Genomic DNA, 26,218 nt, shown 5'->3' with positions numbered 1-26,218 from the left:
CGCTGAGAGCAGAAACTCACCCTTGCGCGCTCCCATTGGCCGGTGTCGTTCACCCTGCCAGAGCGCCCCCTCTCCGTGGTGTCTGATTGGCCCCGCGGTGGTCCACACCCTCCGCGCGGCCCCGCCCCCCGGAATAAGCAGCCTGGGCGGGCTCTGGAACGCTCAGACGCCGCGCACGGCGGGGATTGGTCCGTGAGCCTCTGCTTCGGCTCCTCGCAGTTCGCCTCCGCCGCTCCCAGGACACCTGCTCGCTCGGCCAGTCCGGCGGCGCGGGGTTTCCCTGCCGTTCTCGCTCTCGTCTCCCGGCCCGCAGGTTGAGAAGAAGGGGTGGGCCGTCCCGTCTCCGGACCCCGACCGGACGCCGCTTCGCGCCGCTGAGCCGTTGCAGGGCGAGATGAGCACGGACGCGGCGGCCGGGGCGCCTCTGCCCCGGCTCTGCTGCCTGGAGAAGAGTCCGAACGGCTACGGCTTCCACCTGCACGGGGAAAAGGGCAAGGTAGGCCAGTTCATCCGGCTGGTGGAGCCCGGCTCGCCGGCCGAGAAGTCGGGACTGCTGGCCGGAGACCGGCTAGTGGAGGTGAATGGCGAGAACGTGGAGAAAGAGACCCACCAACAGGTGGTGAGCCGCATCCGTGCCGCACTCAACTCCGTGCGCCTGCTGGTGGTCGACCCCGAGACCGACGAGCGGCTGCAGAAGTTGGGCGTCCAGGTCCGGGAGGAGATGCTGCGCCCCCAGGAAGGATCCGGGCAGGCCGAGCCGCCGGCCGCCGCCGAGGAGCAGGGGGCTGGCGGCGAAAATGAGCCGCCCGCCGCCGCGCCGGAGCCGCACGAGGCCGAGAAGAGCCATCAGGAGCGGGTAAGTGCGGGCCCGGGCCGGACGGCGAGGCTGGAACCGGGTGGGAGGGAGAATAGTCAAGAGACCCAGGCGCCCCGGACGCCCAGCCCTGCTGCCGCCTTGTCTTTCTGAAACTGGATCCTCACGGGGGAGACTGCTTCCGCCCGCCGACCGGGCGAACTGGCAGTCACAGCCTTGAGGCTGCGTCCCGCGACCCCTACTCTCTCTCCCCAGACTGGGCTGGGACCCTGAGCGCCTTTGGGAGTGAGGGTGAGGGCGGGCGGCTCCAGGGAGCCCAGTCGCCTTTTCCTCGACTCTGCTGGTGGTGTCTGCTCCGGTCCCTTGGGACTCCCAATCCCGCCCCTCCTGGTGCAAGTGACCAGCTTCCTCCACGGCCCCTGGGGGTGGTAAATGAAGCTGGGGTGAAGCTAGAGCGGCCCCGACTTCAGAAAGCTAGAGGAATAACTACGCTCTTTCTGTGTGGAGCTGCAGCGCTGGGAGGGGAGGGGAGGGGAGGGGGGCGCACGCTGGGTTCTCAGGCACTTCCCCCCTTCCCCACAGCCCGCTGGCTGGCGTGTGTATCATTAACTTCAGCCTGGCTGGACTTCATCCTCCTGAAGTCCGGTGTGACTTCTAAGAAAGAAGCTCCACCGTCCCAAGGCGATGAATGGGGGTGGGGCTCAGGGACCAGGCGCAGAGGCATCTGGTCTGGGGGATGGTGGCAGCTCTGCCACCCAGGGGGATTTATGAGTCTCAGGAATGTGAGGAGTAAGCGCTGACTTGTATCTGGGAGCGGGAGGGAAGACCTTGGAGGAGGAGGAACGGCGGCCGGAGTGGTCCAGCGTTCCTGGGCTGTGCAGCGGACAGCAGGTCACCACGGGCAGGTGGCCTTGCCCTGGCATCAGCTGTCTCACTCCAGTCCCTGGACAGCAAGCAGGCTGGTTGCTTTCTGCCCACGTTTGGGTTTCCTCTCATGACCCCAGTTTGGATCGGCCGTAAGAGGGGCGGAGGCAAAAGGGAAGTTGTACTGAGCCTTCTGTTTCCCGGAGAGTGAAGGGGGAGGCCTCAGGGTGAGGTTGTGGGGAGCAGGGCCAGGGCCTCCCCTGGGCCCGTTTGGCTTCACCAGCTCTCCACCTGCTGGCAGGGGTGTCCGTGGTGCCAGTAGGAGCCTCCCTTGACAGAGAAAGGGCACAGTTCAGCATTTAAGGGTAGAAGGTGGAGCCGGAGCGGGCCAACTGGTTTGGTGGAGGTGAAGTCACCAGGAGCCCTGTTCAGCCAGAGCTGGGTGCCACGAACGCCAGGGCCACCAGGCTCCTGCTTCCTGCCACTGCCAAGCTGGCATTGGCAAGGGTGGGGGTGGGGTCGGAGCACCCCTGGCAGGGGTTTGACACTGAGGAGTTGGAACCCATGGCCTGTGGTCCCAGGCAGAAATCCAATTTGAACTTTGTGCTGAGGGCATCGATTTACCATTCCTTTTTTTTTTTTTTTTTTGGACTTTGGCACTGGCACAAGTAACCCGCCACCTCACCCGGCCCCCCAGGTTGCAGTCATGTTCAGCTCCTCCCAGTGCCCTTTTGGTTTTGCTGCTGGGTGCAGGAGGGCCTGCGGGGAGCTGGGGGGCGCAGAGGCCAGAACGGAGGCTTGACCTAGCACACGTGCTCCCCACCAGGCCACCTGAGAAGCCGCAGAGGTTGGCTTCTGCCCCCTGGGCGAGCACAGAATGGGGTTGCCCCATGTAGTGGTGTGACACCTGCATTTGTGTGTATGCTTTGTTGGGCCAGTGGAAGGGAATAGAACCCTCCAGCCAGTCCCGGGGACACCATCACCAGGCCTCTTGGGGTTTCAGGTCAACGAGCAAGTCAGAACTTCTCTGAGCCTTGGTTCTCCCATCAATAAAATGAGGGCGTTGGATTCCAGTGACACCTGCCTTCTCTAGAATTTTACAAATAATGGAAAGTACTTGAGCCCCTAGTGGGTGCTGGACTGAGCATCTTGTACGCCCAGGCATTTGAATCCCAGCTGTGAGCGGGGTCTCTCTTAGCCTCTGCATAGCTGCCGAGCAGTGTTAAGTCCTTCTGGTAGGAGGTTCCCATGAAATCTGGTACGGTGGGCCTGCAGATGACCTGCCCTGTCCTTGCAAAAAAAGAAAAAAAAAAAAAGTTAATAGACATCATAAGAGTTAATTGTTCCCCGAAAAGACAAGGGACGTCTATATAAGGGATATACCCAGCGTTTGAATGTTACTGATTAGTTTGCGTCTGAATTCGTTTGCAAAGTGGGGGCTGTTAATGACATCTCCGTTAGTTCTCAGAAGTGAAAAAGGTGTTAGTGGGAAAGTGTCATGCAGAGTGGGTGGTGGGTGACATCTCACTGGGAAGAGCGGCCTGGGTCGAGAACGATACAGGGCAGAGGGCAAGGGGTGCCCGTAGTACTGATCTCGGAGGAGGTGGCGGGGTGCTTCCAGCTCGGCCCACCTCCACCCACGGGGAGAGAGGGGGCAGCAGCACCCCTGCTCACGGCCCCCCCCGCAGTCACAGGATGAGGCCTAAGTCCTTGAGCGGGGCAGGCGGCCCGGGTCCCACAGCGGGGGCTGGGCAGGCCTGAGCCAGCTCAGCTGTACTCGCTGGGCCACCTCGAGCCAAGTTTCTCTAAGCTTCCATTTCCTCTTGTGTAAATTGGGGGTGACAGCAGCGGCGGCCTCGTGGGGTTGGCGGGGTTACATGAGGATGCCTGTTGAGCCAGTAGCTCAGAGCCTCCACGGAGTAAGTGCTCGGTGAACATTGGTTGCTGGGATCTGAATTAATATTTCACAGTGATGATTACACGCCCACCCAGGGGGCAGCTAGCCCTGGATCTGCCTCTCCCGTTGGGCACGTGCAGCCGTGGCCAAGCCTGGCATCCGAAAGCGCTCCATCTGGGGTCGCCATCACTGAAGAATCAGCCCTTCACAATCTGGCAGCCTTCTCTCGCCCACCGCCCCTCTTGTCCCCAGCAGCCCACCAAACCACACCGAGGGTCCGAATTCCCTCCCAGCATGCCATGTGCTTTGAGCCTTCGCGCCTGATATTTGCACGTGGGAACCCTCAGTCCCCTTGCGTGCCAAGCACGCTCCCCAAGACCACTCACCTCCCAGGAAACCTTTCCTCCACCCCGCAGGCATCATGAACTCTTCCCTCACCTCCTGTTCCCTGTCCTTCCACCTTTTCTCACACTGAACACTGAACACGTAATATCTGAATCATCTGTTCATATCTCCTCCACCAGCCCATGCTGAGTCCGAAGGGCAACAGCTGTGGCTTATTTATGTTTATATCCCCAGCACTGTCCCAAGCACTGAGCAGGGAGGGGCTCAATAAATAATTTTTGCATGAATGAATGAGTGCAAAACAGCCATGGGGGACCTTTGTCCTAATTCATCTCAGCCCAACCCACCTGGGTCTGTTCATGCCTCGAGAGCACACCCGGAGATTGGAATTCCAGATAGAGCTTACTCGCTCCTTTTTCTTGCCTACTAGCAGCTTCCATTTTAAAACTAGAGAGCCAAAAGTCTGTGAATCCCAGCCCCATTGCCCTCTGGCTCTGGGACCCTGATTGTTCAGTGTTCCCCACGAGCCTCAGCTTCTACCTCTGTGGAATGCGGACCCCGACCCCACCCTGCAGGGTTGTGGGAGAGATTTGACGAGATGATGAGGAAGGTGTGTGTAAGTGCCCAGCATGGGGTGGGTTCCCGCCACACCTGACCTTGATCCCAGAGGTACCCCAGGTGGCAAAGTCGGGGGTGGGCACAATTAGCTGGCAGCCTCCAACCTCTTTCCCGTGTTCCCATTTCACACGGACCGAGTTGGAGTCTGCGAGGGCAGAGCAGGGCTTGAGCTGCAGGATGTTTGGACTGGAAATGGACAGGGTGTGACGGCTTGTGTGCTGGTTCCTCCTCTTAAGCCACATACTTGGGATTTCTTTCTCCCCTGGGATAGCCCCTGGTTCTGACCTTCTGGTTCCTGTTCAGTCCTGGAGATGATTCTCTTGGAAAGAGAAAGGGGCTTTTTTCTCAAGGAACCCCGTCATGTCTCAATGGGGGGGCCCTTCTCTTCCTCCCCAGGCTTCCCATCCTATGGATCCCTGAGGAGGTGGGGGAGTGCTTAGGAATTAGGGGAAGAAGGAGCCTGGCCAAGGTCCTGAGGCTGCTGTGAGCCTCTTACAGAGAGAAACCAGAGCTCTAGACCCCAATAATGGGAGCTACTCTAAGCCTACTAGTTGCCCGGCCCTGTGCCCTAAAGATGGTGATACACACTTCATTGATTTTTTTTTTTTTTTCTTCCCTCACCACAACCCTGCAAATCCGGTATTATTTTCTCCATTTTGAAAGTTGATAAATAATAAGTAAATGGAAAATAATAATAATAATAATAATAATAATAAGTAAACGGTAGTTATTATATGTGTCTGGCAGTGTGCTGTGTACCAAACATGCCTTATCTCAGTTAATCCACATGACCACCCTACAGGGTAGATACTAGCCCCATTGTCCGTATGTGGAGACTGAGGCTACATCAGTGCAGGGGGTGGCCCCACGGTTCTCAGTAGGGAGCCCTTGCCTTGTAGCAGGGCTGTGTCTGCGAACCCCGCTCACTCTGACTCCAGTGTCTGCACGTCCATCCGGCTTGGGTTGTGCTTAAGGGCCTGACCCTCCGGCTGGGTGTCTCTGCCCATCACATTCTGGGCCACACCAGGGCCATCACAGCAGCATAAATTCAGGCTGCTGGAACTAGCTCCCTGCAAGGATCCAGGGCTCCCAGGTGCTTCTGTTCCCCAGGGGACACCATCAGGAAAAGTTGTCAGCCCTGATGGAAGGCCTCGGCCCAGAAGGGGCGGGCTCCAGGCCCCATCCCTTCTCACATGATGGGCCCAGCCGGGAGTCTGGTGACCAAGTCTCTACCCTCATCCCCAGGGCCTGAGAACTGTCCTTGCTGGCTCTGGGGCTCCCCTGTAGCACAAAGGACTCCCCCTAGAGGCTGACCTTGACTGTTGGCCTTGGCCTTCCTCCTCCACCCCTCAGGGTAGGACAGTTCACCATGTCCCCTGACCCCAGACCATGTTTAGCTTCCTGCGCCCTGAAAAGGACAAGTGGTGCAGATGCCCCGAGGCCTGGGTTCTAGTGCCGCTCAAGGCGGGGGGCTGAGGCCGGAGCTCTGACTTTCCAGGGACAAAGGCTCCGGCCTCTCCCTGTGCTTGTTATAAGGTCGCGATGCCCAGCTGAAACAGCAAAGGCCATGCGGATGTAGGGGACAGCCCAATAGTTGAGAGTGAGACCTCTAGGGTCTGTATGGGCCTTTTTGGCAGCCACTGGCCACATGTGGCTTGAAATGTGCTGGTTGAAATTGAGATGTGCTGTAAGTGAAAAATAAAATGCACACCAGATTTTGAAAACTTAGTACAGAAAAAAGGATGTAAAATACCCCATTAATAACTTTTAAATAGATTACGTGTTAGAATGATAATATTTTGGATCTGTTGTGTTAAATAAGATATTAAAATTGATTTCTGTTGTTTCTTTTTACGTTTTAATTTGGCTACTAGAAACGTTTAAGTTACCTACGTGACTGGCATTCTGTTTCTATGGGGCAGTGCTGGTCTAGATCTGAGCTCAAAGCCGACCCTCTTCTCCTATCAGCTGTGTGTACTTGAGCAGTTTATGCCACCTGTTTGAACCTGAGTCTCCTCATCTGTGAAGTGAGGGCAATAATACCCTCCTCCCAAAGGGTTACAATTGGGTCCTAACGAGAATATACACTTATAAAGCCCTGGTGCAGTGCTTGGGTGCTTGGCACTTAGTAAGTGCTCACTAAACGGCAGCTGCTTTTTGTTATTTCAATAGAGCCCCGATTTCACAAGCTCCGAGAAGGTCCTTACAGAGCCTCTTGGGACAGCCCACAGGAGTTAAATCCAGCGACTTCTGGAAGGAGGGGGAGGGGTGAGGAGGGATGATGGTAGAGAGCCAGCAGCGGCAGGCGGGCATGGGGCGGCCAGCCTTGATGGTGTCCAGCCAGGCCGCAGCCCAGGTACCAGCCTGCTCCATCCCAGGCTTGCCCAGGCCTGGGGAGAACCGAGCCAAACTCTCCATCGGGTGGGTCTCTGGCCAGCACCGGGAGAAAAGAGCCAGAGGGAGAACCTGGCTCGGGGTCCCTGCGGGGCGGTGGGGGGGGGGGGTGTCAGAGAAGCAGCCCCCACTTTATCATCTGGCTCCCTCCTGGATCCCACCCTGCGGGTCTCCGGAGAAGGGCCTTCCCGCTGAGAAACAGCAAGCACAAGATCAAGGCCTAGAGTCACTCCCTTTTTGCAGAGGGAGGTGTCCAGCATTCCTCCGTGTGCACAGACCTTGGGCCGGGGTGTCTTCTAGGGAGAAATAAATGAAGCCAAATCAGGGCCAGAGATCATGGGTCAGTGACAGCCAAGCCCTTGGTACCTCCCTTTGGGTGAGGGGAGGATGCCTGCAGTCCGAGCTCCTGGTCACTTCCCAGCCTGCCCTGAGGACAGCGCCCCCGTGCCACCCAGTCACACGGCACCCCCAGGCAGGGGCAGCTCGCTCCATCCTGGTTTCCTTGAAGACTTGGCACCACACCCAGGCCTGTGTCTCCAGAGCCCCGCAGAGCAGCCCTGGCTCCTTGCACCCGGCGTACCCCACCCCTCCCCCTCCAGAGCAGCCCGGGCTCCATCTCTCCACCTCGCCACCCCTCCTCCCTTGTTGGGGCTGATTCCCCTGCGTGGGGCGGCAGGGTATCATTCTTATCTTATTTGCATAAACAAGAGCCCTGGGCGGGCTGGGCTGGGGGGAAGGGCAGTCTGGGGAGGTGACGAGTCACCTCTGTTGTTCCCCTAGCCACCCCGGTGGTCCTCCTGCCCCTCCAACCGCCCCTTCTGGGGCCCAGAGCTGGCTGGCCTGTGAGAAGCGGCCTGGCTGTTTCCTATAGCGCCCGTCACCATGGTCACCACGGCACCGGCCAGGGAGGGGCTGGGCCCAGTGGGGCGTTGGCCCCCAGCCGCCCTCCCCGGAGGAGCAGGGAGCGGCCCTGGGCCTGCTCCCCAGAGACGGTCACCAGGATTAGGGTATCGACTTTCCCCAGCTTTCCAGGTGGCTGCTGGTGGTGCCTATTGAATTCCGTGCCCAGCATCCGCTCCCTGGGCTGAGTGGGTGGAGGTGACTGGGCGGCCAGTTGGGGCGGGGCGGGGCTCCCTGGGTGAGGAGGCGGGAACAGAGTGAGCAGCCAGGGCAGGCCCGTGCAAGGCTTGGGACGGCCTGAGACCCTGAGGGTGGGAGAAGCCCCCATGGGAAGAGTCTAGAGGCAGCTCTCCTGACAGGGTCTCTTCCGGAAGGCAGGTCTGGCATTGTCTGGAAGTGAGAGACTCATCCAGCCCCCAGCCGCCCCAGCCCATTTGCACAGCCCGTCGGCCACCATTGCCTCATGGTCTTTCCTCTCACTTCTCTGCCAGTCTCCCCACTGCGCAGATCCTGATTTTTACTTCCGAGCTGTCATCCTCACTGGAAGACCCACCTGAATCTCTGAACACTCTGGGGCCATGTTCCCCTCTGGAGCTGCCACCATGGCACAAGTCCCCTCCTGAGCTCCTGGGAGCCACATACCACCCCCAAGATGTCCCAGATGTTCCATTTATCCCCCTTGCCCCAAAGGCAGAACCCAGGCCTTGCCCCAGCTCTGGGGGTGTGGGCCCAGAGCAATGGTGGCCAAGCTCCGGCCAGCACCTGACCCCTCCCCATCTTCTCTTCTCAGCGCTGGGCCTGGAGACCACACGCCCTTAGGGAGCTGCCCCAGGACTCCTGACAGCACCAGCCTCCACCAGGCTGGGATGGGCTCCTTTGATGGGCTGACTCAGCAGCTGGCAATGACACCTCCTGGGGGCAGCTGGGGGAAGGGTGGAGAGCAATTCGGGAAGAATGGGAAGCCCCCCCCCCCCAGTCCCATGGGAAGGGAGGGAGCCTCTGGGGACTGGGGAAGATGGGAGCTGGGTGGGGCTCTATACTTGTCTGAGCGCTTCGGAAAACGCCTGGGGTTTCCTTGTCCCCTGGCCCAGCCACCCCCAGAAAGCAGCGGAACAGGTCCCAGTGCAGGGGGAAGGGAGCGGCAGGGGCCTGGGCCCTGCAGGTGGGTCTACCATTTCCTGAGATCCTCATGGCTTGGCACCGGCAGAAGGGAGTGAGGTGCATACGACAGGTCACCAGGCAAGGGTCCCCGGGGTGAAAGGTGCTGAGCCTCAGTCAGGGAAGCCTGCGGCACAGAGACCCATCACGGGGGCAGCCAGTGCCGCCCCGCCAGCCAGGAGGACACCCGAAGCCGCCGGGCCTGCTCACTGCCGTGTCGCCCCGCGAGAGGCCGCGAGCCTGAGCCTCGGAAGGAAGCCTGCGGTTTCATCATCTCCTCGCCCCTCCCAGCAGAGGCTGCAACTGGTGTTTGCAACTCCTCAGCTCCAAATGGGCCTCCTCCCAGCCTGGGCTTGGGTCCTTCCAGGGATGGTGGCAGGAGCACAGGTCCCCAGTCAGAGCCCGGGGTGGCGTCCTGGCTCCTCCACCGTGAAGCTCTGACATCAGGCAGTGGGGCTTCCTGTCTCAGTTTCCCCATCTCGAGGACAGGGGTTAGGGTTAACCCTCAGCCTACCCCTAACCCTATCTCGAGGGTGGGAGGAAGGCTGTCTGGAGTGAGGGGCGGCGGGGGGAGCAGAGACATCAGAGCTGCCCTCTCCCTTCCCCCTGATTCACCCTCCCCGCTTTCTCAGGGTGACTGCAGAGCGCTGCCCGGCTGGGGCAGAAAGCTGAGCCTGCCCCGTGGTAGCAACTGGTCGGACCTGTTCCTGCTCCCCTGGGCCTGGGGGAGGGCTGGGCTGGCAGCTCCGTGGAGGGATTAGCTTGAGGGGAAAAGAGCCTCACTCCCGGAACCAGATCCCGGTGGGGGGTGGGGGGCGGGGGCCGCAGGCTGCGGGAGGGGCTCCCCCCCCCCCCCGACCCCAGGGGAAGCAGCGGGAGGGGGGCATCAGCGGGCGAGTGGGCCTGCAGTGAGGACCAGAAGGGGGATGAGGAGAACTGGAGAAAAGAGGGTGCCTCCGTGGGCGCCCCCCCACTTTTTTTATGCTCACTTAACTGTCTCAGCTGTTGTCTGGGGTGAAGTGAGAGCCCACGGGGCCTCTAGCCCAGATAAGGGTAAACCTGGGCCTAACCGTCACCTCACCCCTCCTTCCTGTCCTGTGGGGCCTCTCCACACCCCCTACCAACATCCTGAAACACACAAAGGCCCACCCAGGCATCTAAAGGAAAGCAGAGTCACCCTCCGCCGGCCACCTCCCTACCCCTCCCAGAGCAGAGGGGTGGGGACTGAGTCTTCACTGCAGATGGCAGCTGCCTCCTGGGGCCAGCCAGTTGGGGCAGGAGGCCTGTAAGCCCTCCCCTCCCTCCCCGCCCCTCCCTCGCCTTCTCCTCTCCCAGCTGGGGAGTGAGGTCTCAGAGCTACCCGGCACCCCACCCTCGGAATCTCACTTCTCAACTTCTTGTGACTATTCATTAGTATTGATATTAACAACGATGGCAAAGGCTCCCGATGTGCAGGGATTTTTAGCGTGGTCAGGTGTTCCCACATATGTTAATTACCCCCTGGACCTCCTAGCAACCCTGGCACTAAGAATGGTCTACAAACAAGGAACCCAAGGCTCTGAGAAGGAAATTACTTGCCCCAGGTCACATAGCTCATAAGCAGGAGAAGCTGGAACCTGGGCCAGGGCCCTGACTTCAGCTTTTGCTCCTTGCCTGGCAGCCGGGTGATAACCCAGAGCTAGCAGGCCTGGGAGAAGCGGGAGAGGGACCCCAAGTCAGGCATGGGCTCAGGCCTCTGGCCCCCTCACACTGTATTCCCTCCGTCATGTAAACGTACCCTAGGGCTGCAGCTTCTAAGCTCAGCTGCTTAGGCTGGTGAAAACTGTTTTCAGCGGAGGGTCTGAGTGTTTCAGAGCAATCTTCCTGTGCCTCTTCCGTGGGTCCCCCTCTCCAGGCCATGGCCACAGCCACACGGGGCTCTCTTCAGCCCAGCCCTGCTTCTTACCGCTCCCCTCCCCATTCAGGCTCCTTGGGGACCCACACGGTCTTTGGGGTTCTGTTGCTGCCTTTGCCCTCAGCCTTGGTTCTGCTGGTGGGAAGTGCCTGTCCTGTCCGGGGACCCCTGGCTGTGCCTCCCTCCGGTCTGTGGTCATCTGGCCCCCAGCTCCCTTTCGGCTGGGCCATTTTGCTTGGTGGGGACGAGACAGGAGTCCGTGTGGGCGAGGAAAGGCTTTACTGTAAACATGCTGACCAGCTTTGAGTAACCAGCTGCCCTGGCTTCCCCCGCTGCAGACAATAGGGTACAAAAGGGCTGGGGGTGCCCAGTCACTGTCCCAGGTACCCAGCCAGGCTGGCAGGGTTGCTACCGCCTGAGAGATGAGGTAGCCATCAAAATAACATGATTACCCTTAGAATGTCAAAAGGGGAGAGACTTGAGCTAATCTGCTCCCACCCCTCGTTTGCCAGGAGAGGGAACGGTGGCCTGCCCAGGGTCACCCGGCCGGGGTGCTGCAGTGCGGGGTCTCAGGCCTTCTGAGTCCCAGGCCAGCATTCTCCCTCGTTGCTGCGTAGGGTCTCAGCAAGGTTGCATCCTCCCCCAGTCTTCCTTGGTGGGGAGGTGGGGTCAGGCACGGAGCAGGGAGGGCGGAACCCGGCATGCCGTGGAATGACCGTGGCCCCTCCTTTCTCCCCGCAGCACGAGCTTCGGCCTCGGCTCTGCGCCATGAAGAAGGGCCCCAACGGCTACGGCTTCAACTTGCACAGCGACAAGTCCAAGCCAGGCCAGTTCATCCGGGCAGTGGACCCAGACTCGCCCGCTGAGGCCTCGGGGCTCCGGGCCCAGGACCGCATCGTGGAGGTAACGCTTCTTGCTCTCTTCCCAGGCTCTTCCTTCCTGATGGCGGGAGGCCTCCCCTGCGGCAGGCGTCACATCATTGCTCCTTCATTAGCCCGTGAGGCTCGGGCAGCCCAGAGATACCAGACCGATGGATGGATGGGGGAGGGGGGAGGATGGTGGGTGAGTGGGCAGGAGGGAAGGAGGGAAGGACAAAAGGAAGGAAAGATGGGGGACTTCCCTGGCGGTCCAGCGGTTAGGACTGCGCGCTTCCACTCCTGGGGCCCGGGTTCAATCCCTAGTCGGGGAACTGAGATCCACAAGCCATGCAGCGTGGCAAAAAAAAAAAGATTTAAAAAAAAAGGAAGGAAGGAAAGATGGGTGGTGGACGGATGGAGAGATGGACTGACTTCTTTCCTGCCTGGATCTCCCCTGGGCTCTTCTTCACCAAGCAGACACACTCAGCTGTCCACGATTCACCCATCCATCCAGCTAGACGTCTGGGGCCACCGCCAGAGCTTCCCGCTGCCCGAGGCCTCCATGCCAGGCACAAGGATGGGGGCGGGAGGATGAAATCCTTCTCCCAAGTGGGGCTGTCAGGCACACTCTTACACTCTTGTGCTACGCTCGTTGGGAGAGGAAATGTGAACCAAGTGTCTTGGGGCCGGTCCCAGAATCTCAGTCTTAGAACCTTAGAGCTGGAAGATCAGCTCTCCCAAGACTTCTCATTTTACATGTGAGCAAACCAAGGCCCAGGGAGGGAAGCACCTAGAAAAGCTGGGGCCCAACCCAGGCCTCCCATATCTTTCCCGTCCCATCTCACAGCTGTGTTTGTTCAGTCTTGGCTGGGTATTTTCTTTGGCTTTTCCCACGTGTCCTGCCTCCCCATCTGACCGTCAAGTGGGAGGGTCACTTGGCCTGGTTCAGGACTCCACAGGCAAGGGGGGGTGCTGAGTGTCCCCCAATTGCCAACTGGCCAAGGACAAAGAGGACCCCTTGTACCGCTTCCACCTGCCCCCGCCCACCCCAGGACTGAGGCCTGTGCCAGTAACCCCTGCCCCCGCCCACAGGTGAACGGGGTCTGCGTGGAGGGCAGGCAGCACGGGGACGTGGTATCCGCCATCAAGGCTGGCGGGGACGAGACCAAGCTGCTGGTGGTGGACAAGGAGACCGACGAGTTCTTCAGGAAATGCAAAGTGATCCCATCTCAGGAGCACCTGTATGGTGAGCTGGGCTGCATGACCCGAGGCCCCCACGTCAGGGATGTGGGCCGCTGCTCTAAACTCTACTGTGTCCCACGGGATGGGAGGCAGACGGTGTAGGTTGGGAGAGAGGGTCAGGGAGAGGACGCCGGCGCTGACGGTGGCTTTCTGAGGATGGCACATGACGGGGGGGAAGCTGGCACGAGGGATGGCGAGATGGAAGAGAGCTGCTGATTCCCAGGCCAAAGCTGCAGCGCTGGAGGGAGGCCTGGGCCCCCACCCCTCTCCCCCCAGCAAGCTCTCAGGGCAGTGCTGATGCAAGGAAAGGGTTAAGTCTGGAGAGGCTTCCAGCCTTAGCTTGGTCAGATCAGAGTCCAATGACAGGGCCCAGTACCTCCCCTTCCCTTCTCTCAGGTTGTCTTGGAAACCCAGGCTCGCTGGCTCTAGAGAGCAGTGGGTCCCTGGGCCCCTGCCCTCCCCATCCCCCGCATCACCCTGCCAAGCCTGGCACCTCCCCCGCCCTAGCCCAAGCCAAATGGGGCAGGGCTGCTGCACCAGGGCAGGGAGGAGTTGAGCAGCGCTCTTCTCCCTGGTCTGGACTTTTCTCCCTGGGAAGACGGCGCCTGGAGGGGTGGGGGGCTGGGTGGTAAATCTTTGGACTTTGCGATGGGTGGGGCCTCCCTAAGGGTCATATTTGTAGCAGATGGGTCCACACAAAGGTCCTGCCACAAACTTAGATCCCCAGCTGGAGGGGCCCAGTGGGTCCTGGGGGTTCCTGGAAGCGGGGATGGGTGAGTTAGAAGTCGCTAGCAGACTCTGGGCATGGGAGGTGGGTACCCCTTTACCCTTGGCTCCCAAGTTCATGGAAACCAGGTAACTCAGATTATCCCCTTTCTCATTAAGGGGGAAACTGAAGCCAAGAGAAGCCCCCAGCCTTGTTCTTGGCAACATGGTGTGGGAAGACTGAAATCAGCTGAAATCTGGATTCCCCTCAGCTGCTCAAATACCTCCCCCGGCCTCCCCCAGCATCCTTCTCCACCCCCCACCCCCAAGTCATCAACCCTCAGACATTCCTCCCTCCTCTGTCCCCCTCTGGCTGGGTGGGAACACCCTGGGAACCTCAGTGACTGCAGCCTCTGGCCAGAGGACCTGCACAGGAAGACCTGGGGGTGGGTACCCTCCCCTGGTGACCCTCCTCCCAGCTGGATGTAACTCTCCCCGTGGAGAGGAATGCCCCCTCCCAGCGGCTGCCTCCCTACCACAGTGAGACAGCCTGCAGCTCATGGGTGAGGGGCTGCTTGCAGCGGGGTGGGAGTGAGTGTCCCCGTGTCCCAGCAATCCCCTGCCCAGCCACCGTGGGAAGGCTGGGTGAGAGTCAGGTATGCCTGCCTTGTGCCGGGGCCCCGGTCCAGGGGGGAGAAAGACACACGCTGATCTTAAGCTAAGAGTTCAGAAGAAACCCACCCAGGCTGACCAGTCCCCAGAGATGGACCAGCCCCCCTTGCAGCCAGGTGGGGAGTCTACCCTGAGTGAGCCCAGGGAGGGTGACCCCAGGCCCGGTTTCTCTCCCTCTGACCCCTTCTGCCACCACCAGGTTTCCCATTGGCTGGGGGAGGGCACACCCAGGACTCTGCCCTGAGCCCTCTGGTCCCGTCCCCCCCCACCATCCCCACACTGGCCAGTAGGAGTTGGGGTTCTTTTCTTTCAGCTGATGCAGGTACTAATCATAACCAGGGTGTGGTCCCAGTTCTGGTGACGCCACCGTCACCTAGGAAGCATTTGAAAGATATTGATTCCTTGGCCTGTCCCAGACCCACTAAAACAGAAACTCTGATGCCAAAGCCCAGGAATCTGTATTTCTAACAAGCTTCCTGGGTGGCTGGTAGGCAGCCGGCCTGGAATTTCAGCCCCCTCTAGGACAGTGCTTTTTCTCAAACAGCTCCTTACTCATCAGTGGTTCTTGGGATTAACCAAGTAGGCAGAGGCCAGCATCTTTTTTTTTTTAATGAAACTGAATAGAAAATATCAAAAAGCATTGCGATGTAGTAAGGGCAAGTTGTTTTGTTAAACTTTTGTCACACACATGCATAATCTATGTGGGTGCTGGGTTGTCAAAATGTCAAAGGTACTCACAGTGGGTGGCAGTCAAGAGACTTTTAAACACTGACCTTGGGGAACAAGATCTGCTTATTTGCCCAAACCCCACAACTTGCACTGCCTTCCATGCCCCACTCCATCGGCATTCCCCAGAGCCTCTGACTCACCTCCACTCTTTTCTCCTTCGCCTAGGTCCCTTGCCTGAGCCCTTCACCAATGGAGAGATCCAGAAGGTAAAGGCAGACCCCTAATTGCTTCTCTGGTGCTCAGTCCTGAGGTGCAGGAGGAGGTGGGAGGTGGACAGCATCTGGCTCAAGTGGAAACTATGGGTTTCCAGGCTGCTCCCTCCTGAGCCCCAAGCTATGTAACTGCCCGTTTATCCCTCAGCCCCCGCCTGGGGCCAAGGCAGAGGGGAGGGAGAGGGGCCTGGCTGGGCCCGTCTGCAGCCCGCCGTCCTGGGTGACAAGCTCCGCCTCTAGCTCCCCACCGCACAGAGGAGGCCATTCTTCCCCCCAAGAACAGAGCTGCAGTGTCTGGCCGCGCGCTTCCCGGCCCCTGCTACTTCCAGTCTGGGTTGGAAGAACAAAGCCTCTCCTGCCCGGGCAGAAGGGAAGAGAAGGCAGCGGAGGCTGGGGGAGAGATGGCGGGGCCCGGTGCCAGCTGGGGCCACAGAGGAACCCAGGCAGGAGCTGACACCAAGCCACAGCCCTGGTCAAGGCCTTGGCTCTAGGATGGGCCGACTCGCTGTCGGACCACAGAACGGGAGCTCTCTGCAGGGTCTGCTCAAAGGCTTCCCTGTCCCCGGGGGACACAGCAAGGGGCTGGCCCTGGACCACCTGAGCCTTCTGTCACTCTACCTGTGGGTCTAGAACTCTCATCCACCTCCTTCCTTCAAAGCCCTTCATGGCTGCTTTGGGGTTAAGATTTCAAGAATCCCGGGGTCAAGTCCAAGTAAACAGTCACATGGGCTGCAGGAGATTCAGGGAGCATCACGGGCGTTCCCCACGCCAAGCAAAGATGCTCCCAGTGTCCCCACACTCCAGGAGGCCCCTCCTGGGTCGCCGTCCCAAAAGGCGAGTCAGGCCCAAAGGCTGCACTGGGAGGACTGGGGCGGGTAACTCAGCTAATCCCAGGATGGATGGTTCCTCCTGCCTGGGTGGTGGAACCGGGCTACCCCTCTGATCCTTGGAAGAATGTGAAAATGTAAATCCTCGAGGGGCCCTGGCAGGCTCAGGCAGTGGGGCTCTGGGGTGGATAGCAAGGGCTTAAGTGGAATTTCTCAGACCAAGGCGCCTGTCTTCCCTGGGAAGGCCCTTCCTCGCCCAGGACTGCCCACCCACACGCCTCCTCTCTGTGCCAGGAGAACAGTCGTGAAGCCCTGGCCGAGACGGCCTCCGAGAGCCCCAGGCCAACCCTGGCAAGGTCCACCTCCAGTGACACCAGTGAGGAGGTAGGCTGGCCGGCTGGGCGGACGGGGGGTGGCACTGGGTGACAGGAAGTCCGTTCCCAGGCCACACTTGTTCCTGGCACACCAGCCTGTGTGGAGGTCACATGCTGAGCCACGTTCAGTTCTTGTGACCTGGCTTCCCTGGGCACTGCCCCAAGGGGCCACCTCGCCAAGGCACTAACTCCCGCTCTCTGTCGCCCCCTCCTCTTAACAGCTGAATTCCCAAGACAGCCTCAAGAAACAGGACTGCACGGCACCCTCACCTACCTCCTCCTCCTCCTCCTCCGACCCCATCCTGGACTTCAACATCTCCCTGGCCGTGGCCAAAGAGAGGGCCCACCAGAAGCGCAGCAGCAAGCGCGCCCCGCAGATGGACTGGAGCAAGAAAAACGAACTCTTCAGCAACCTCTGAGCGCCCCTCCCACCAGCCACCAGGAAGGCTGGCCAGCCCCACACACACCCCGGCCCGACTCCTTTTCCCTCTTCCCCTCTTCCCCCCAAATCGACACACCAATCAGCACCAGCATCTCCTCTCTTGGCAAATCTGACTTTTCTAGAGAACTGTGTTCTTACTTCAGGGAAGGTGACTGTTTTTCTGTCCTGGCCCCAATCAGAAAGCAGACTGTCCCCCACTGGGTGATTCAGCCTACCAGGTGTCCCAATGCCACCCCCCTGGGACATCACCGGGACCTCCACCGAGCAAGGATCGTGGGACTGGGCGAGAGGTCACCTTCCCACATGACCCCCAGTGACGACTGGGTCCAGGATTGATCAAGGACTCAGATCATAGCAACATCTCGGAGTGGACAGGGGGCCATCATCCTAAGCTGTGGCTTGGGCATCTTATTTTTGTTTGATTTTTTTTTTTTTAAAGAGTGCGGTACCGCACACTTTAGTGGGACTTTAGTTTCCTTGATTAACATGATTTTCCAGGTTGTTGCATCCAGGACATAGCAGCGGCCTTAGCCTAAAACTTTTTTGTTTCTGCTCCCACCCCCCAGAGACCTGGGCAACACGGGGAGGGTTTGGCCACCCGCTGCCCAGCCCTGAGCCAGGCACAGTTGTAAGGAAACGTTATCAAAATTCAACTGGTTTCTCCAAACCACCTTGGCCTCTGTGTTTTCCTTTGGAGCTCTGTCCATGGGTGGCCTCTGGCGGAGAGGGTAGGGAATAGCTGGAGGGAGGGGATGGTCCAGGGTTCCGTGAGCCCGGAGCGGGAGGTGGGGTGGCTTTATCCCGAGGGCCTTGAGCCTGTAGCTGCTGGGTGGCCCCGTGCCCCCGCCCACCCCATGTGTTTGGCTCACTGGGGCTGCCCTAGAGGGACGTTCATCAGGGAAAGTGGGAGCTAAACCCACGTGCTCGGAGGGCGCCGAGAAGGCACCTTGGATTCCAGGAGCGTTGAAACTGAATTCACGATGGAGCCAGACTTGGAAAGAGAAGGCTTTTGCCTTTAATCTTTCCACCCACAGCCAGTGAGGTACAGGAGTCCCAGGAGTGGCCTGAGCTGGTCCCAGATACTCTCATCTTCTCTGGCCATGGACCTGACTGGAGGGACTGGGGAAAACAAACCTGGCCCACCGAGCCCTAGGACGTGCTTGTGGCAGGTGGCATGGAGGGGACTTTCCAAGAGCAAAATGCCCTGCTCCTCCATAAGAGACCCAGGTCCCTTATACCTCTGGCCCCTGAGGCCACATCCTGGAGATCTGCCAGGGCCAGGTTCCTGGGCAGGTGCTCAGAAGGAAGGGAAGCTGGCCCTGGGCTATTCTCTACCCAACCAGGAGGCCACTCAGAAGCCAGGTTCCTGGGACTGAGGTGAACAAGTAGGGAGACAGTGAACCAGGGAGGGGACCCGTGGAGCCCCTGGGGTTGAGAGAAGGGCAGGTCACTATCTGGCCATCGCTATCTGACCTGTTAAGGTTTGGATCCCACCATTGTTAAGAGAAACCTTCCAAAACCCTTATCACAACACCACTGGCAGCAGTTAGGCTGGGCCTGGCCTGCCCCCAGCCCGCCCTCTGACCCCTGATGGAGGCCCCCTGGAGGTTAGCAGGCCTGAGGAGGGGCCCCTCCCTACCTCACCTGCTGGGTGGGGAAGTCCTAAGGACTTTTGACTCTGATTAAGCTGGGGACAGGTGGAAGGAACACGTGGCTCAGAGGGGCTGGGGGCCCCAGCAAGCGAAGTTTGTGTGTTAGTTTCAGGCATGTTTTAGATTCTAGTTTTCCACATGCGTAGTCTGGTGTGAGAGGCCAGGAGCAAGAGGCCTGCGAGCTGGGAGTCATCAGCCCCAGTTCTGGCTCTGCCATCAAAAGCTCTGGGGCCTTGGGCGAGTGCCTCAACTTGCCTGGGACCATTTCCTCCCCTTGAAAACGTCCTAGGTGCCCTCAGGAGTCTCTTCTCCAGTTGTGTTTTGAAACATGCCTGACTTTTCTTGATGGCCACCCCAGATTATGACAGGGCATGAGACGGGGTTAGAAGTCAAAGGGTGTCCCCCCTCGCTCTGAGGTGGGGAGACCTGGGCCAGCTCTGCCTGTTAAGCCCCGGTTGCCAAGCAGCTTAATCATCCGAACCTGTGCCTCTGGCACCCCCCAGTGGCCTTCGCAGGTGCGGCTGCTCCCAGAGGCGGAGGGATGAGGCGTGGAGAGCGAGGACGCAGGTGCCCTCAGGAGGACGCCGCTCAGCGGCCTCCGCTTCCTTCGGAAGACCCTGCAACTGAGCAGGAGGCCCAAAGCTTCATCAGCAGGGCGGGTACTCCAGCCACATGGAGCTGCATCCAAAACTAACTTACTCCACCCTCGAAACTGGCTCCAAAGAGAAAGGAGCAAGGACACTCGCCCACTTTCCAAGCCACCTGTCTGTCCTTCAGGGCCGAACTCAATCATTTCCAGACCTCCCGGGGTCACACCCACCTGCTTCTGCTGGATGACAGAGGACCGAGCTACCCCTCCCCTGCCCCTACGACGCCAGACCAGATGCCGCAGGCTGGCCCTCCTGGCATCTCAGCTCCACACGGGCCCAATGAGAGAACAGGGCGAGCTGTGTGCAGTGCGCTTTACTCCCGGCCAGAGCCTCGGCGGCCCCTCTGGCCCTCCAGGGGAAAGGGAGGGCCTGCCCATTCACCAGGCGCCCCCTCGTCTCCAGCTGCACCTCCACCCTGCCTCTTCCCATGGATTCATGCCGTCCGCTCCAGACTCCAAGAGTCTGAGTCCAGGTCTGGCCAGGAGGAGGGGCTGGCCCTGGAGTGGCTCAGCCACAAGGCCAGCCAGAGGGAGGCCAAGGCAAGTCCAGCCCGGAGTCTGAAGGGCCCCAAGAGGAGAGTCCCAGGCTGGAGCAAGGCCAGAGCACTCTGGCCCACAGGCCCCCTCTATTTGCCTGCTGCAGGGCTCTGGTCTCACACCCCATCCACACAGGGTGGCTGGTCCGCAAGGCCGCCTGTCAGCGGGGCTCCGACGCCCCAGCTCTGTAGGGCTTCTCCTCCACGTGGCTGGTCTGCTCGAGAAGCCACTGCCGCTCCGGGTCACTCATCGTCAGTCTGAGCGTCACCTCCTGGAAGACACTGCTCACAGCCACCTACGTGATCCAGACAGAGCAGGGCCGGCTAAGTTACAGGCCCAAGTCCTAGCAGCACTGGGCCTGCCCAGACCCAGGCCTCGCCCTCTCGCTGTCACCGTCCTCACCTGCTCAAAGTGAAGCTTTCGGAACATCCGGATGCTCGGTTCATTTCCTTGCCCAATTTTAGCCTCAAACTTGGTCAGACCTAGCTTGGTCACTCCTCCCAGAAGAGATTAGAGAGGGGTAAGCTGCAAGACGAAGCTCTCCCCCACCTCCCCGGCACCCTCGGCCCCTCCTGTCCCAGCCTGCGATGGAAACGCCTGTCACCGGCTCCCCCCCTCAGGCCTGAAGGCTCCCTCCCAATGCCCTCGCCTTCTCCTGGGGCCTGGCCACTTCTCCCCAGCCTGGCCTGCTCGGCCTTCCTTACCATAAGACATCATCATGAGGACGGCCTCGGTGCCCAAGCCCTGGCCCCTGCAGCTGGGCTCTAGGAGGAATGACAACAGTCACTGACAGTGCGTGCCCGGCTCACGTCATCCTCACAACCCTAGGAAGTTCGCAAATATGGGTACCATTCTGCAGATGAGGAGACAGAGGCCCAGAGAAGTTAAATGACTCGCCCGGGGTCGCACAGCTTAGAGGCACCCAGCAACCTGACCCCAAAACTGACCCCTTCGGCTCAGTGTGCTGCCCCACGAGGACAGTCACACGGCCCCTTAGAAAGAGGCTGAGGACCCTGATGGACACAGAAACTGGAGGGGCTCCTCCCACGGCATGGGGAGATGCTCCAGGGAAGATCGTTTATTTTTGGAGGGTCCCCAGTCCACCCCAAGGACGGGGCAGACTGCAGTTTGAAGACCCTAAAACCAAAGGTTAAGTTCACACCTAAGCATGAGAAGGGAATAAAATGAACTACCAGGGGTGAGCCACAAGGCTAACAGGGTGCCAAGTGACAGTCTGCCCAGCCAGGTGCTAGGCTCACCAAGGCCGGAGCTGCCCATGGAGCTCTCTGAGTGCCCTACACAGCCTCGGTGGCTTCAGGTTCAGCGGATCTGAGGATCAGAGGGATGGAGGGCAGGGCCAGGTGGAACAAACCTGCAATCATGACCTCAATCTCCCCCAAGGAGGGGTCCCCTAGATCCGTGAGGAAGAGGTTCACATCTCCCGCCATGCAGCTTTCTTCGCTGGTGCCTGGCTGGGCCCGCCACTTCTCTGCGTCCAGCACGATGAAGGTACACTCTGAGGAAGGAGGCGACGGGATTATCACCTACACTCCCCAAAGGAGTGCAGGGAGGCCAGTTTTCCTACCAGAGCCAGAGAACTGCAAAGAACTACCACTGTCTCTGAGTCTGGCAGAAAAAGGGAGCCAGCACTTCCTTCAGCGGATTACAAAGCCTAAATCGGCCTCATGCAGGAAACAATGGCCTTTTTGCAAACAGCAACTGTATTCTCAGAGAGCACGAACCACACGGGGCTTGCAGCAAGGGGCACAAGGGGCAGGGCCTCGATTTACAGCCAGAGCCCCAAATGCTTTCCTTTCTCTAAATCCCTTCACGCCTGGTGCAGTGAGTGGAGAAGAGGACAGAAGCGTCAGCCACAGGGACTTGCTTCAGGGGGCATCACAGCCTGAGGGCTTCAGGCACCTCCCAAGCTTTTCACGAAGTGTTTTTTGCAAACTTTCTGTGGCCCCAGCGGGGCTACAGCTGGGAACAGGGAAGGGTGGGAACCCGGGAAGGCCTCTGGAATCAGCCCTCCCATGACCGGCAGAGCCCGGGGCCTCCACTTCTCACTGTCTGCATCTTCCCGCCAGCTGTGTTGCATCACATACTCCTGCTCCAGGGTCAGCGGCTCGGAGGCTGTCAAACGCCGCAACTCCTCTGATTTCATCCACTCGTGGTACCTGCAGGGACAGAGGGTCGGCCTTTGGCAGGCAGGACAAATTCAGAAGCCTAAGTCTGACACTTTATGAGATGAAGAAGTGGATGGTTGAGAGGAGAACCCCCCAGGGCTAACAGAGGGCTAGAGAAGAACCCCAAGAAAGGGTTATAATGGCTCCTATGGCAGAAGACCACAGGCCCAAGAACTAGAGGCAGGCTAGTCCTAAAGAGAACAGCAGGAGGCAGTTCTATCCATCCAGCCTCCTCGCCTATCTCAGGGGTCAGTGCGGGGGAGCAGTCTGAAGCTAAACATTCCTCAAATTCCCAAGGGGAAATATGGCAAGCCAAACTCAGCAAAGAAGGCTGGACAGATCTCCACAAAGGCCAGGCACCAGGAACCCCCAAAAGGAAAAACACAAGTAGAGAATACACGCCTACAGCACCAGCATCCCTGTCTACCAGGCATTCGTCACCTGGCCCACAACAGTCCCACCCTGCGACTCAGTCCTGGCCTTTCCAAGCAGTAGACCTCACAACAACCCACCTGCTCAGTTTTATGACAAGCTAACATTTAGTTTCCAAGAACTGAGCCTATTTACTGGCACCAGAGGAATGGCACTCATTTATAAATAGAAGACAATATCTTTTTTTTCTTGCACACATGTAGTTTACATAAAAGAATTCCTGGCTGAAAGACCAAAAAGGAAGCTGAGGGGATGGAAGGGAGAAACAGGGGGATGGATGACTTCTTCCAGGGAGGTCATAGCCCTCTGTTTCAGTTTTCACTTTTTCCTGTATGCAATTACTTCTCACACCAATGTTTCTCCTTCTCAGAAAAAACAGCCCCTGAGATTTGGGTTAAGACAGGCTCACCCTCCTCGCTGCACCTTGGAGAGCTAGCTTGCACCCCATGTCAGGGGAATGGTTACCTAGGCACATGCTCTGGGGTGTAGGGTACCAGCACCACCTTCTTTCCCAGCAGCAAGATGTTCTGATTTAACCTCATGGTAGCAGCCTGCGGGTAGGAGGGCAAAGATTTCAGCACCTGCGTTTCCTCCCACTTAGGGTGGGAGCCCCGGCTCTCAGTTCCCTAAATGCCTCCCGGGGCTAAGTTGTCAGAAGAGCCTCTGTCCTTCTTCCTTTCCAAACACTTCAGAGAACACGGACTTTAAACCCTTTGCAAGAAAGGGAACCCGGCTGGTGAAAGATGATTAAATAATCCTGGGCTCGCATCTCAAGGGGCCAAATATGGGCTGCCTTTTCTGCCAGTCCCTTCAGCCCCATCACCCGGAACCTCGATGCCCCACACTCAAGCACCAAGACTCATCACCAGAACTCCCATCACTCGCCCCAGTTCTGAGACTCCGCCCCACGGTTACTTCTCAGCCCTGTCTTAAACCTATTTCCAATCCCTTTTCCCAGCGACCACCCCACTGGGCTCGGGCCCTCCCTCTTCCTGCCCCCCAAGCCATCGGGGCCTCCCTGGCCACTCTTGGGTGAGGCAGGCTTAAGGCCTCAATCCCCTCCTCTTTGTGAGGAGTTACAGGCTACTCTTCTCGAACCCCCACAACCACTGGGGTCCCGGCACGGCCAAGTTCACACCCACTCTTCGCCGACGAACGTGTCCCCAGCAGGTGCGATCCACCCCTTCCAACCAGCCCCGCTTTCCCACCTGGCAGGCGGCCCCCACTCCCGCATGCGCGTGGGAGCGCACCCCGCCCACTTCCGCCACGCAGACGGCAGCCGCCGGGGCCCAATCCCCGTCCCGCCTCCGCGAGGCGCCCAATCAGCGCCGTGCGCCCCGCCCAAGGCGCGCACAAAGTAGGTGGGCTCCCGGCGCGGGCGCATGCGTGCTGCCGGCGCTGGTGCGGGACAGCTGGCGCCGGCAGCAACCCCGGGTCGGAGACAGCGGTCGCGGCAGCGGGAGCAAGCTTCGCTGTAGGTGTCGGAGCGGGAGGGTGGGATGGAATGGGGTGGTGCCCGACTCGGGGCTCCTCCAGGAGGGAGGAAGAAATGGAGGAGAGGCTCGGAGAGGGCCTCTTGGGAAGAGGGGGAGGCTGGAGGGTGGAGAGCCCTAAGGCAGGTTGGGAGACGTGGAGGCCCCGTTAAAAAGGAGAGGCTCTGGGGCAAGGAGTTGGGTTGGGGGGCCACCTAGGAAAGCGCCCAGCCCCTTGCTCTAGGCGGAGGAGGCAGGCAGTTACTTGGCTTCCCTGTGTGGTAGTGAGCTCGCTGTTCCTGGCATTAAATGGGGGATAACCAGAGTGTGTAAAGGGGACCCTTGTGGTGGTGACTTTTACTGGCGTCTGAGGCCCCTTAAATTACTTGGAGTCTGAGCGGCAATGAATACATGCCTTGCACAGACAGGAAAAAGTTAGAAGAAACCACCCAGGTGTCATCATACAGGGAGGTCCTTCCCTCCGGGCTCTCTTTTAACAGATAAGGCCATAAGTGTCTGTGATTAAAGGACAGGGAGGGGGTGGCTCTGTAGACATCCCTCCGCCCGCGTCTAGGTCCATCAGAAAGCTGAAGTCTGTTCTTTTCCTAGGGAGCCGCAGCCGCCGCCGCCCCGGCACGGAAGGAACCTTGGCAGCCGACGGACCCTTCCTCGCTTTTGGAAATGGCGGGTGAAATCACAGAGACCGGGGAGCTCTATTCTCCTTATGTGAGTTTTACTTTTGGAGCTGTTTTGCCCACACCAGTGCCCTTGGCTTCTGGAGAAGCACACTGCTTCCTGTGGGCTGTACTTGTTGAGTCCAGCGGCTTTCATAGCCGCCGTCTGGGAACCCCATTCAGCAGCAGCCTCGGTGAATGTATGATGAGAGTCAGGTTTGTTCACTCTTCACATGTTGATCAGAGAGTGGTCAAGAAAGGAAAACGGACTTGCTCGCTCGTTATTTTTGTCTCAGGGCTGCTAGCACTTGCAAACTGAGGCCAGTTCAGATGGATGAAGGCTGTCGGCTGTTGACTCTGGGTTCTGCTCCCCTCAGCAGTTTGAAACCACTTCGGTTCTCAGCTGAATTTTAAGTTGCACAACTTTTATTATCTTGGATGGCGTAAGAGGCGGAGAAAGCATACAGAGACCTCCAGTTGCCGTTGGGTGGCGTCTGTAACTAGGACAACTAGAGTGGTTGATTTCTCACTGTCTTGGGTCTGCTTTACCCCCACCCCTCACATGTACACTCGGTTTATCTTCTTTGTGTAATATGAGATTGGTCATGTTTACATCACGGAATCCTCTTGCTTGGACGAGTAGCTGGAGGATTGGAATAATCAAATGATTGATTCATGTTGCTACCAAGTATCCCAGAGAAAGGCAGCACTGCCTTAAGTAGCAAGAGTCCTCTTTCTAGAAAGTACCTAACCTTCAACAGCTGCCCTGCTCTGCACTTGCCTGGGGATCCATGCTCTGTTTCTGCCAGCTTCATAGACTCTAGAGCTGGGGTGTGATGCATAAGGAAGCACCTCTGAGAACAGCTGGCAAAAAACACTAGGGTCCTCCTGCTGGGTCTGTGCCATTTGTGTGCGGCTCCAAGGGAGCCTCCTTCACCTCAGTAATTTATCAGGGAAGTCTTTCTTTTTTTTTTTTTTAAAAATAAATTTATTTATTTTTGGCTGCGTTGGGTCTTCGTTGCTGTGCGCAGGCTTTCTCTAGTTGCGGCGAGCGGGGGCTACTCTTCGTTGCAGTGCACGGGCTCCAGGCGCGTGGGCTTCAGTAGTTGTGGCTCGTGGGCGCTAGAGCGCAGGCTCAGTAGTCGTGGCGCACGGGCCCAGTTGCTCCGCGGCATGTGGGATCCTCCCGGACCAGGGCTCGAACCCGTGTCCCCTGCATTGGCAGGCGGATTCTCAACCACTGCGCCACCAGGGAATTCCGGGGAAGTCTTTCCTGAGCCTTGGAATGAATCAGGTCACGCCCCTCTCATCAGTGGAATTGCATAACAGCTCACAGCCTCCTCTTGGTATCAGCAGTGACATGTCCACACTGTCTGTGAAAGTCACCGCGGTTCCTGCGTCATCTTACAACACCTGTAAGCGTAGAGGCGAGGAAATGAGTTACTTCTGTAGCTGAGTGTTGGGAAGGAAAACCTTTGACGTGCCCACTCTTCTTGTGCCTCCAGCTGCTCAGTAATCATTTCACACGTCAGCATGTGCCCACAGGAAATGGGGCAGTGAGACCTAAAAGCCTCAGCGGGTTCTGCTTTTCTTAAATTTTTTCATCCGTTTCCTATGTGTTCGGTTTTGTTTGAGGCATGTGTTCAAGGGCCAACTCTGGGCACTGGCCGTA

General features: G+C 58.7%; 3 protein-coding genes across 6 annotated transcripts in view; 2 read left to right on the top strand and 1 right to left on the bottom strand.

Moving 5' to 3' along the window:
- Positions 1-170: 170 nt before the first annotated feature.
- Positions 171-17,615, top strand: NHERF1 (NHERF family PDZ scaffold protein 1). The gene is made up of 6 exons (XM_007185629.2): positions 171-856; positions 11,626-11,787; positions 12,834-12,987; positions 15,255-15,295; positions 16,423-16,512; positions 16,724-17,615. The coding sequence occupies exons 1-6, from the start codon at positions 395-397 to the stop codon at positions 16,919-16,921; spliced, it is 1,107 nt and encodes a 368-aa protein (XP_007185691.2). The 5' UTR covers positions 171-394; the 3' UTR covers positions 16,922-17,615.
- Positions 17,616-19,544: 1,929 nt separating this feature from the next.
- On the bottom strand, positions 19,545-23,649 carry NAT9 (N-acetyltransferase 9 (putative)). Of its 3 annotated transcripts, none has more exons than XM_007185630.2 (7): positions 23,543-23,649; positions 22,866-22,951; positions 21,850-21,959; positions 21,155-21,298; positions 20,487-20,546; positions 20,185-20,279; positions 19,545-20,077 (listed from the first exon to the last, which is right to left on the bottom strand). In XM_007185630.2, exons 2-7 carry the CDS (start codon positions 22,940-22,942, stop codon positions 19,943-19,945), a joined length of 621 nt encoding a protein of 206 aa, XP_007185692.1. In that variant the 5' UTR covers positions 22,943-22,951; positions 23,543-23,649; the 3' UTR covers positions 19,545-19,942. The 3 variants fall into 3 exon arrangements, with proteins under 3 accessions (XP_007185692.1, XP_057392156.1, XP_028023181.1); XM_057536173.1 differs by having other exon boundaries at positions 23,609-23,644; XM_028167380.2 differs by lacking the exon at positions 22,866-22,951 and having other exon boundaries at positions 23,543-23,614.
- Positions 23,650-23,776: 127 nt separating this feature from the next.
- Positions 23,777-26,218, top strand: part of TMEM104 (transmembrane protein 104) — a 59,625-nt gene continuing 57,183 nt past the window's right edge. For both annotated transcript variants that reach the window (XM_007185631.3, XM_007185632.3), the window contains exons 1-2: positions 23,777-23,874; positions 24,482-24,598. In XM_007185631.3, coding sequence (XP_007185693.2) covers positions 24,554-24,598 — 45 coding nt within the window. In that variant the 5' untranslated portion in view covers positions 23,777-23,874; positions 24,482-24,553. The remainder of the gene's footprint in view (positions 23,875-24,481; positions 24,599-26,218) is intronic.

The sequence above is a fragment of the Balaenoptera acutorostrata genome, chromosome 20 (assembly GCF_949987535.1).
Source record: "Balaenoptera acutorostrata chromosome 20, mBalAcu1.1, whole genome shotgun sequence".
In the NCBI taxonomy this organism is placed as follows: domain Eukaryota; kingdom Metazoa; phylum Chordata; class Mammalia; order Artiodactyla; family Balaenopteridae; genus Balaenoptera; species Balaenoptera acutorostrata.
The sequence above is the reverse complement of the archived record's forward strand: the minus strand, read 5'-3'. Positions and strand labels throughout refer to the sequence as shown.